Here is a 12237-nt window from a genome sequence, read left to right on the forward strand (position 1 = left end):
AGCGATGAAGCTTCAATTACACCTGCCAGCACAAGCGTGTTTTCTGCTGCATGAAACATCTTGTGTGTACGTGTGTGATGAGGTCTGTAGCCAGAACAACACCAATCCAAACAACTGAAATTCAAAATGTCCCCATATCCTAAACATTTCAATCCAAGAAGCTTCACTTCGTGCCAAAACATCATTAAAAGGACTGCCATGTACAATAGGTATATATGAAGCAGAAACAAATCCTGCATCTGGATTTGGTTCCCATCCTCAAGATATCTCCTTCTGCGCACACCAGTATTCCAAAATCTGAAACCCCCAAGCCCTGAAGGGAAGGGATCTGTGAACTGTATTGTACTTCCTGGATATCACACTGCTCGGATGACTGCCAGCCAGTCGATGCTGTAAAACCCCTACAGAAATTGCTTTAATATTAAAGCTAGCATCTGTGTTCACAAATACATGTGGAATGGACCCAACGCTCCCACGTGTATTTTCTTGTAGGTTTTGAAGTGACAGAGAGATCTGTGTCAGGACTCAGATCATTTAAAACTCACTATTGAGAGAACAATCCCTAGACCGGAACTTATCACTCCCTGCACATCACTGGTGTGGATTACAATGCAATAAGGCACAGACCGCTAGGTCTACTGAACTCAACTTGCGATATGTTTGGTTTTTTTTTTTACTTTTACATTTTGCTAAAGGCAGAGAAAAAGTGACACTGCTTCACTCCCCAGATACCCACAACAGACAGACGTGAGCCAGGACAAAACCGAAAACAGAAGGTGCACTTACAGCCTGACCAGATTGGTGAGTCCTCGGAATATGTCTGCGTTCAGACAGCCAATGCGGTTGTTTGTCAGGTCCCTGAGGAGGAGGAGAGGGAAAGTATCAACCAGTTGCCTTGGTTAGTTAACGAAGCCGTCATACACCCCACACTAGAAATCCGCTCACAGGAACCACACACAGCGTCTCTGCTTCCGGCCTCTCTGAGGCATCGGCCTGAGGCAGGTGACACACGCACAGCGTGGGGACAGAAAAGGATCCTGCTTCCCGCAGTTGTGGCACAGTGAACGTGGCCTCATGACAACGCCTCGACTTCTCACGCGTGACTCCTCCATACTCCTCCAGGCCCAGCTGGCAGGATGACGCCTATGGCCGTGTCTGCGAGCCAGTTCCTCGGGTGGCCACACAGCTCAGTAGGCTGGAGAACAGAGGCCCACCTTGGCCAGCAAGGATCACACGCCTGGGAAAGGGCAAATTCCCTGAAGAAAGAAACTTTAATTCCTCGAGAACATTTGAAATTTCAACATTTCTAACCCCATTCCTAAAATACTGAGTAAAACAACTGGGTTGGCTTTTATAGATCGCTTAGTCTCCAAGCTGAATTACTTAACCATCACCCAAGAAGTGGCCCAATTTTGTTCCCATTCATTTCTGATGTCTACTTCCTAGGAAATGCTGCTTTGTAAATAGTTCTTCCCCTCGATCTACGGCCTTTTTTTCAACAGATGAAGAATTGTGAATTAATATTTTGTTCCACCTTCACTTATTTTGCTTTACATCAAGCACAACAAATGTAATTTTATTTTTTAATCAGAGGCCTCCACAGGTTTAAAGGTTGTTAGGAGATAAAAACTCACAAGTTCTGAAACTTTGAAATGCAAGCCATGTCTTTCATTGCTGTTATCACTGGACTCGGTAAACCCCATGCCAGAAAATTCTACAACACTGAATCTCCATTTTTATTTGTTACATTTTGAATAATTCATCACACTTTGAATTTGAAAGAATTAGAAACCTCTAATCCAAACCTTCAAAAAAAACCCACTTTGATTGAGTTTTCTGCAACTTCAGAACCCCTCTCCACCCACCCTGCTTCACTGGCTGGCTTTTTATTTGACTTTATTTTTTTAATGTATGATTAAGATAAACAATACTTGTCCACCTGCCCTCGGCTCAGTTCTTTGTGCAACACAAAATACATCCTTGTGTAAGTTAGCTGCCCCGTGGGCTATGGAACACTAGGGCCTGTTAAGAAGAGCATACCTCTTTGAGTCACACATTGAATGACTCTTTAAAAAAAAAAAAAAAACAGTGGAAGCCATTCATTTTCAAAGTCAGACTGTTAGAATCCAAACTACAAATTTGTCAATGGCTGGAAAATGTATTAGTCTGCTTACAAACTGCAAGGACATAGCTGTGGAATCTAGTACCTACTCAATTCAAACATCCCTTAGCTCAATAGCCACTCTACGTCACCCTGCTATTCAGGGTCTCGCAGGTCCACCCCTCTTCCTCTCCCCAGCACCTCCGCACAGAAGAATCTCAAGCAATGAGAGTCCCTACCACCACTTCTGCTCCCGGCTCGGGCTCCCAGCTCCGGCTTCTGGGATATTACACTAACAATTTAATCATATGAGACTTTCTTTTTCATTTCAGCTGATTTTCATTTTATCTCTGAGTTTTACCATTTAAGAAAATTAGGCATCATCTTGCGAAGTGTTGCTTAAACAAGCATTTCTGAGCTTTATTCATTATCCTGTCTCAATTTTGAGCTTTAAGTGGTGTAACTGCCAATAATTCTTTGGGAAACAATTTCATTATAGCTATATCTACTTAAAATGGTACTGAAGTATTGATAATGGGCTTTCTTTTGGATTAAAATCAGTTTGAACTTGTTGATAAAGCAAAAGAGAGACTGAATCTGTCTAGGTTTCACCTACTTCTGCTAGTTTATCCATCAGAACACCACTTCATCTTCCTGATTCAAATTACCTATAAAACCAAAGGCACAAACACGGGGTCCTGACGACACGTTTTCCGTGGCGCTGTTAGGCAAGATGCGCAATTGGCATGAATGATTTAAGGCTCCAGCAGACAGAGGGTCTGTCTCTGTGAGCAAACATTACTGCTGCCGAGTCTCTTCACAGCCCTCGCAGGGTGCATGCGCAGGGTGCACGCAGGGCCCTTTCAGCTCGCGAGCTATGTGCTGCAAGTTCAATTACAAGTCGGCTCTTTGGAATTCAGAACGTTTTCTAGTGGGAAGAACATTATAAATGGCAATTACCTCCCTAGGCAAAAACACCAGAGACTATTTAATGTGTAATGCAATGAAAAAATGCTAAGGCAATGTCTGGTACAGTAGTAGCAACTGCATGTTACCGAACAAGAACTTGGTTTATTATTGGAGAGCAGTACTTGGGAAATTATTTACTGAGAAGAACAAAGAACCTGACGGGGAACCCATGACATTCCAAACAATCCTTAGGACACCCTCATGTAAGTGTTCTATTATTATTAAAACTCAGATCACCTTCAACCTCTACTTCAGAATAGGGCAATTATTATTAATCTAACAGTTGTGAGTGCAGATGAGAAGGAAGGAATAAAGAGTGGCCCTCTCTGGCAGTAGGGAGTCGCACTCCTCCAGAAAAACAACACTGCAGGGAAACATTCAGACATGCTCCAAGTTAGCAGGAGGAATGGCTGCACCCAAGGTCCCCCTTTTTGGCCTCACAGATTCTGCTAAAGCTAGGTCCAGCACGTGCATCTGTGCCGCCCACTGGAGATGACTCTCACGCTTGGAGGCCTGGGCACCAAGTGATCCCAGCACAGAAGTTCCAGTGAAGAAGTAAGCCCAAGTCTACAAGACAGACCGACCCGAGGTCTGCGGCCAAAGCTCTTAGACCAGACACTCCCAAGAGGCCACAGGCACCTGGCAGGAGGGAGAAAGTAATAACAAAGCTTAAATAAGTAAACGTGATGTTTCTCCTTGTAAAGTGAGGAAAAGGAGCTAAGGACCAGCTTCAAGGATGACTGTAAGAAAAAAGGAAACAACCATGGTACTGTGGCCTGACCATGATGTCTGTCTGCATTTGTGTCCCTGGTGTCTGCATTCCTGCAGCTTCTCCTTATTGCCTTGAGAAACACAAACCTCACCATGGCAACCCCATACTCAAGACTACAGGGTCCTCCTACTGTGCCGGAGAAACCTGAAATTCCTGATCTCAGTCCAACCTCATCTCTCTACCTTCTTTTACAAGAGATGGGTCCTTCCATGACACTGTTTTTGCAATCTTCCAGAGAGGTCAGAGCCCGGCAACGGCCAGTGGCCCAGAGCACCAATGCCAGCGCGTGCAGACAGGACCAGCGTCAGGGCCACAGCGGAGGGGTACTGCTCAGGAGTAGGCCCGGGACAGGAGCACCTCCCGGGGCTGAGGAATTCGCTTAGCTTTACTGGTAATAAATTCAATCTTGGTTTTAACACAATCATCATTCTCACCATCGTACACAGACACATACACACACATACAAACATACAGGTTTGTATACCGTACATGCAAACTGCAATGTTAAGTCATTATCGGACAGATGCCCCATGTTACACAGCATTTACAACCAGCAGTTTCAGTGGAGTCACAGCCAGCCACAGAGTGCACTGGTAAACCTAAGAGAGTGCCAGCATCACACAATAAAAGGGACACAAACATCTACAACCAAACAAAGCAACAACTATGCAAATAAGCACGTAGCTAATGATATCAAACACTCTGTTCTTTCAGAGACCTGACCAGTGTGAGCCACTCAACAGAATGACACATCCACTCTACTTTCATGCTACGCGAAGAGCAACTTATCAAAGGAGCAGTTCGGACTCCCAGCAGGCGATGCAAATACTTACAGCCGTTTCAGGGAAGACAGTCCCCAGAAGGCACCCGGGTCTATGCTACTGATAAGATTGTTTCGGAGGTCCCTGTTAAAAATAAGAATTGTTCACACATCAACAGGGACACAAATGCTGGGGCACACTTCACTTACCTGATACGCAGAACAAGCAGGAACCATAATAAAGGGAAGAACTGAAGCAAGACAGCTAAGCCAAACCAAGTCCACCCTGGGCACAAATGGCAGAGCCTGAATCCACGGCTTATTCAAAACCCCTCCGTTTTGGTTAACATGAGTATCAGACACATGTCAGAAAAGACGAGATGCGTGCTAATGTCATCCGATTCCAACCATGGACACGATCCCTCTCATTTCCTCCCCAGGATGCTGTAGTCTGATATCAAAACCAAATCAGTAATTATCTTTGTGACTAACACCATTCAACAGATTTTTTTAAGACCATCTTCAGGGCCCAGCACGATGGCGCAGTGGTTAAGGTCCTCGCCTTGCATGCCTGGGATCCCATATGGGTGCCGGTTCTAATCCCGGCGGCCCCGCTTCCCATCCAGCTCCCTGCCTGTGGCCTGGGAAAGCAGTCGAGGATGGCCCAAAGCCTTGGGACCCTGTACCACGTGGGAGACCCGGAAGAGGCTCCTGGCTTTAGATTGGCTCAGCTCCAGCCATTGCAGCCACCTGGGGAGGGAAGATCTTCCTCTCTGTCTCTTCTCTCTGTATATCCACCTTTCCAATAAAAATAAAATAAGTCTTTTTTAAAAAAGACCATCTTTAAAAGTTTGCACTCCAAAATTCAAGTCGTTTGCTTTTTCATATTCCCCCCACCCTGGGCTTCTACTTTTATGTCTTCTGTACTATGAGGACATATCATAAATCCATGATAAATCATAATGTGTAACTCAAAGCAAAGGTAAACAAGCCCCATAACACGCTGCATCTCACAGCAGCCACAATTATTGTTTTCAAACACACTTGGCATGTCCATGCCAGACTGTGACAGGTAGGGGGCAGCAGTGAGCAGCAGAACCAACCCATCCAGCCCTGGCCCAGGCTGCCACTGTCCTCCCAATACCTTGGCTCAGCTGGAAACTGTTACATGCTGGGGACCAGTGCTTGCTAGACCTCCTCAGGGAGCTTAAGGTCAGACACTTTCCAGCTACTCCAACCACTAACATTGTGTCTGTCAGGAAGGTCTCATTATACCCTGCCCACAGACACCCAATTTCTGACCTTCTTGTGGGAGGCCTGACATCAGAACAAGGAGAAACTTCTCCAAGTTCTGACCCAATCACAGCAGCATCGCTGCTTGCTTGCAGTCACATTTGAGATTCCATTGGTACTGCTGTTCACTGCTCGTCCCACCCAGGGATGCACACACAAGTTGGGAAACCACGCAGTGATGCAGACAAGACCAATAGGCCCAGAATGGCCAGGGCCTCCAGGGTTCCTCGGTCACTCCCCTGAGCTGTGCAAGGCCTTTGTGCACCACCAATCCTCCAGTTAACACCAGAACAAGGTTCTGTGTATCCCGGGGACCAGCAGTCACCACTCCCCAAGATAAGGACCCAGCCACACCCCCAACACACTCTACATTGCTTTGAGAATATCCCCAAGCTGCATGTTACACTCAGCTCCCAGAGCACCCTGCGGCCTTCTGCCATGCCTCAGGGAAGGCCTCCAAAGCCATCCATCTGCAGTGTTCCCTTCCCACCCATCAGGGAGGCACGCTCCACTTCACTGTCCCACCAGCTCATGAAAAGGAACCACTCCACAGGCCGGAGAGAGCAGGTTCTGCTCAAATGGCTTACCCTCACCACCACGAAACAAAAACTGCAACCCTGGCGCTGGTTTCTCAATTGGTTTGCTGGAAAGGTCACCAATCTACTGTGGCTGGCTTCAGCTCTGGGTGGTGGCATGCTGACCATGGGCACAACATTCAGGAAGTGTTATTGATACTGTGGCTAATTTCCAATCGGTGACACAGCCAGATCAGATTGTCAAGAACACTTCCTGAACAAATGAGTCCATGTGCCACACGCCAACAGCTAACACTGCACTAACAGAGGAGCCGACCGCCTTCTCTCTGTAAGTTGCTAGCAGGCTGCCCACTTCGACCACTAAAGCAAGCAAGAAGAAGCAAAGGCTGTCCACACCGGGAAGAGGGAAGTCAAACCGCTGCAGTTTGCAGATGGCAGGATCTTACATACGGAAAATTCCAATAACCCCAACAAGAAACTGTGAGAACAAGCACATTGGCAGTATACACACATCAATATAATCAGATTAGTAATAATCAGAAGCACTGCTCTATGCTGAAAGTGCATTGTATGAACAATAAATGAAGGAAGCAATGCATCACCAATAAATACCAAAAAATGTGAAAGATCTCCACAACGAGAACTACAAACCACTGACAAAAGAGGCTGAAGAGAACACACAGAATGCAAAAACAGCTCGTGTTCATGGGAAGAGAGATCATCTCAATGTGTATGCTGCCCAGAGTGATTCACAGATTCAATGCACTCTACCAAAAATCTCACACATCTTTAAAACAAAAACTATCAAATTTTTTTTAGAATCACAACAAAAAAACCAAAGAGCCAAAGCAATTATAAGAAACAAAAAAGCATAGCAGGAAGCAATATACTACCTGACCTTAAAATTTTATCACAAAGCTACAGTAATTAAAACAATATGGTATTGGTATACAAACAAACCCACACATGACTAGCATTTAAGAGACCCTGGAAGCAAACCCACATCTTCAGTCAATGGATCTGTGACAAAGTTGCTCAGAAATGGCCATGGGAAAAGAGAGCGGCCCTTTCAAAAACAGGGCTGGAAGAACTGGGAAACCTCACACGGAACAATGAAACTGGACCCCTGTCCTTGATTATGTACAAGAGCCAACTCAAAACAGAAGAACCAAGCAAGACAGAAAACAGAGAGAGAACACTTTAGGATATGGAATGGGCAAAAATTTTCCGGATCAGACCTGAACACACAGGAAACAAAAGCAGAAATAGACAAATGGGCCGTTCACATCACTAAGGCAGCTTCTGCACAGCAAAGGAAACAATCAATATGGCACACCAAAAAACTACAGAATGGGGTATGTGTATATTTATATGCATATGTATGTGCATATAAATAACTATATATACATGTATAACTATATATAGTTATATATATTATATACACACACATATATGCAGTCTATTAATACTTCATTGACCAGAATTCAGATTAATATTACATTCCACAAAAAGAAACATTTCTTTTCTCCTCTTTGCTAGACACACTGTAACTGCTGGGTTCTGCACCCAGTCAGTTAAGACACTTTGTAAATAAAGTAACTGAAAATATCTAAAGGAGAAAAAAAAAACCTTAGAGCTTTACAAAATACAGTTGGGGGAATAAAACGTCTTAGCCAATGTTCAAGCAAACGTAATAATCCCAAGCGCTTGGGACTTGCAGCTGGCTGTTCCGTGTTCTTCCTCACTGTAAGTACAAACGGGAGCGGTTTCAACAGAAGAAGGGTAAGTGTGCATTGAGCAAGCCCCCTGCGTGGAGGCCATGAGGCTCAGCTCCTTCCCAGGTAGCTGCTGGGAGCCCAGCAGTCCTGAGAGCGCTCACCCTGCACCTGCAGCTCTTCTGTCTGGGCTTGCTCTCAGGCACCTGCTGAGACCACAAGGACAGGAAGGAAGTGAAAGAGCCCTGGCTTCAAGAGGGAGGGGAACAAGTCCAGTTTCCCGGCAGTCTGAGTTGTGCTCCTGACCAGCGAGAACCACTCACTACAGGATCACACATTTGCTTGCTTTCAATTTTTTGTTTTAAGAGGCAGAGATTTAAACAGTTCCTATCCACTGGCTCACTTTCTAAAAGTTCGTAAACATCAGCAGCGCCGGGGCAGAGTTGAGGCCGAAGTCGGCGGCCAGGGATTCCATCCAGATCTTCCACGTGGGTGGCAGGGATGCGACCCCTAGAGCCTGCTACCTCCCAGCGCCTGCATTAGCAGGAAGCTTGAGGCCAGAGATCGGCGTTAAACCCAGGCACTTTCCAACAGGACATGTGGGCATCCTAACACCTGCTGTTCTCACAAACACAAGTGCTTCTGGGTTGCCTCTGCACAAATCAACTGAGCAGACCTACCTGGAGAAACGCAGGAGAAGCTATCGGCAAGGCAGCAGGAGCCTGCCAGCACCCAGACCAACTGGTGTCACCCACCGAGTGCGGTCACATAACGAGACACTGTCACCCACTTGTTTCCGAAGGCAGAGAGTGGGAAGGAAAGGCGTAGGAAAGGACACCAACGCTGAGCAACTCCGTAATGTGACAATAACAAGAGTAACCGTGGTCAGCAAGCATGCAGCGTACACTTGCTCTGCGCACTTTCTGAGGGGGCTTGCGTGGTGCTGGCAGCCTCCACTTGATGCAGAGGGAAGGCATCCCGACCTGCCAGTGCCGTCCAGGTTCCCACACCATCCCTGCGGGTGTGACACCTGCTCAACCTTGAACAGGGTCTCAGAAACACTGGGCCGGGGTCAGTGGCATCATTCACACGATGCTGGCTGATTCGGCCCAAGATGCTGGCAGGGCAGGGGTGGTGAATAACAGCCATCTCCCCTGATGGGAACACAGCTCAGGACCTAAGCCTGGAGCTGCAGGTGGCCCCTCGACCACAGGGGCAAAAAGAGTCTTTCTGATGAAGCCAACAGAATGGAAAAAGAGAATGAAAGGTGAGCCCCTGGTTCAGCCAGGCCTGAAGTCCAGCTCTAATTCACATCATCAAATGCTGTGAGGCAGAGGCGGCCACACATCTGTCAGGGCCTCACAATCACCCACAGAGCTGGTACTGCTTCCAGCGGAAGGAAAAGTGAGAAACGATCCAATCCTTGACATTCCTTCCTGGCCAGATTTTCCCCGACAGCCACAGGGAGACTCGCAGGACACATGCCCAAGCGCTGGCCAGGGTGACATCAAAGCGTTCGGCTGCACAACGTCTGCTTTCATCTCCCCCGTGTGTTTGACACAAGGAACAATTCCACATGGTAGATCCAGCCTCGCCACGGCGTTTCAGCCATTCCCTCATCAAGGCCCAGGTTACACAGCGCCTCGCTTTTCCAAGTGCTTCTCCATTTACAGCAGTTGCCTCAGCATAAACCTAATCATGTCTCCACGCCGGTTAAACACTCCCAAATCTCCATGCTTCTCGAACAAAGTCCAAAGTCTGGTAGCTCACAGCCAGACCACAGACGGCTTCCCCAGCTGCCCCATTCCAACTCTCACGTCCCACCCTGCACCAAGAGCTGCCCCTACCCCACACGCTCCCACTCTAACAGTCACATTTCCAGAACCTTCTAGAAAGGATTTTTCCCCTGACTCCCCCGCCCTTTTACTCATGGGTTCCCCTGTCCTCACACACCTCCATCTCACCTGCCCACATCCTCACCCTACCTGGTTCTCTTACCTTCCTGCCTCTTTCTCATTCTTGAGCCCTTGGATTAATTTAGTCTCAGCTCTTCCTTAAGAAAAACACCTGTGAATACCAGCACCCCTGCCTTCCCTGCCATACTGTCTTCAAGGAGAAACCACTATGCCAGACCAGAGGCAGCTCTGCTCAGTGCAGGCCTTTCCACGCACAGCAGCAGGTGGATGGGCAGTGTCAGAGGACCTGCGACTGGGACACTGATAAAGGGCATAGAGACATCACTTACACTTCCAGAAGCTGGAAACCTGGCATCAAGGACCTGCCTCCGGAAAGGGCCTGATGGCTGTGTCATCCCATGGTGGAAGGCGGAAGGTTCAGAGCACACAGGCTGGCACAGGACAGTGAGGGGAAGCGACAGGGGCCTGGGCAGAATGGAGGGAGGGTGCAGGAAACAGAGTCCACTCCAGCGAGAACTAATCGCACCCCCCGCACCCCGTAACAACACCGACACGTTCTTGATGACAGCACTCCCGTGACTCTCAGCACTGCTAAACCGCAGGCGGAGACTCCAGCACAGGAACTTCAGGGGACACACTCAGACCTTAGCAGGTGTTTAAGAGGACAGAAACCTAGGCCAAGCCTGCTAGGCACTGTGACATCAACTTTTATTATAGAACTACTTATAGGAAAAGGCACCGGGCGTAAGGACTTGGGTCCTTGCCAGTGGAAATAGCCAAGGAGCCAGGCGCATTATCAGAGTCTCCAATGTGGACGCAGAGCAAACGCCCAACCTGGGCCAACTCCACTGCTTTCGTAGGCGCTTTTTGTGGCGCGGGTAGATTCCGTGAGGATGGCATGTGGGCACTGGAACAGGGCAAACCAGATACTCTAGGCCGGGGGGGGCCAGAGTGCGGGATGAGGGGGGGGGAAGTGTGATGCTGGGCGGGCGATGGTCGCGGCGGGCAATGTGGCTTAACCATGCTATGTACACCACCGACAGGGGGGGGGGGGGTGGGGTGGGGGGGCCACTAACCCCAGTGTATTAAAGACTAGAATCCATGCAGCGGGCGGTTCGCACGTGACAACGTATCCCATTCCCGGGGCCGGACCACCATGCGCCCACCCCAGTTACGCGTCTGGCTCCAATCCCCACATTCACAACTACACAAAATGTTTCTGGCAGAAAACTCAACCCATTTTTTTTCTTTGCTTTACACAACTCCAGCGCGCGCGCGAGAGCGAGTCGACGCAAACAGTGCAAGCGAGGCACCCAACATTCAGTACCCCACTTTCAATTTCAATACCGGGGGGAACAAGCGCGGTAATAATCGGCGGGGCGTGTCCAATGGATTAACACTGGGTTGTCTCCAACTGGGAACTGATAATCTCAGCATCAGTACCCAACATACTAATGTTATGTGTACCAATGATTACCATATGCGCATGTGATGACTACAAACTACCACTCAATGCCTATCATGATACCGGGTATACGGGGGGGTGAAACGAGGGGCGCGGGGGGCTGACATCCAGCATGGGAGGGGGGTTTCCTAGAATCGGGATCAGGGGATAGTTACGTTTCCTATAACTATATACTGGGACCGGACGCGGCGAGCCCTCATTAAAAACCTTCCGGCACCATGCCTGAAAGTATTCAAATAGTCATGATTAATCCCATTTTCCCCCTCAATTGTCGGCTCCAGGATGTATGTGTACATCTGACACCGGTTATACATCATCAAACAACGTGAGAATCGAGCAGGATTCAAACCTGGAACACGGAGGGGCACTCAAGGTGGGGGCGTGTTTTTTTTTTTAACCATGAGTTCCCTGGTAGAGGGGGGGGGGAGGGGGGGTCGGCCGGGAAGGGGGAGGAGGGACCTAGAATAGGGGAGGACACAGGGGCATGCAATCTCCTAATATGGGCGGCGGGGAGTAAACCCATTTACATTAGGGCTGTACTGATTCAACAGGAAGAGTCGGTGGCAGGTCCGTCAATGAAGAAATTCTAGGTCCGGCAAGGCACCCAGGAGCAGGGAAGTCTCTGTGGCCACTCCCTTTGCCTCCTGAAGTCGCCATCCTCGGGATACAGCTCTCTGTCTTCCACCTGAGCCTCGGGTATGACCTGGGGT

At 48.3% G+C, this 12237-nt stretch overlaps 1 protein-coding gene across 1 annotated transcript in view; it reads right to left on the reverse strand.

Moving 5' to 3' along the window:
• The window catches only part of ADGRA3 (adhesion G protein-coupled receptor A3), a 111780-nt gene that overhangs the window by 62627 nt on the left and 36916 nt on the right, over positions 1 to 12237 (reverse strand). Inside the window, exons 3-4 of the mRNA XM_040965906.1 lie at positions 4676 to 4747; positions 787 to 858 (exon numbers count right to left, since the gene is read on the reverse strand). Coding sequence (XP_040821840.1) covers positions 787 to 858; positions 4676 to 4747 — 144 coding nt within the window. The remainder of the gene's footprint in view (positions 1 to 786; positions 859 to 4675; positions 4748 to 12237) is intronic.

Source organism: Ochotona curzoniae, unplaced genomic scaffold (assembly GCF_017591425.1).
Source record: "Ochotona curzoniae isolate NIBS_2020 unplaced genomic scaffold, NIBS_Ocur_1.0 scaffold_4505, whole genome shotgun sequence".
In the NCBI taxonomy this organism is placed as follows: domain Eukaryota; kingdom Metazoa; phylum Chordata; class Mammalia; order Lagomorpha; family Ochotonidae; genus Ochotona; species Ochotona curzoniae.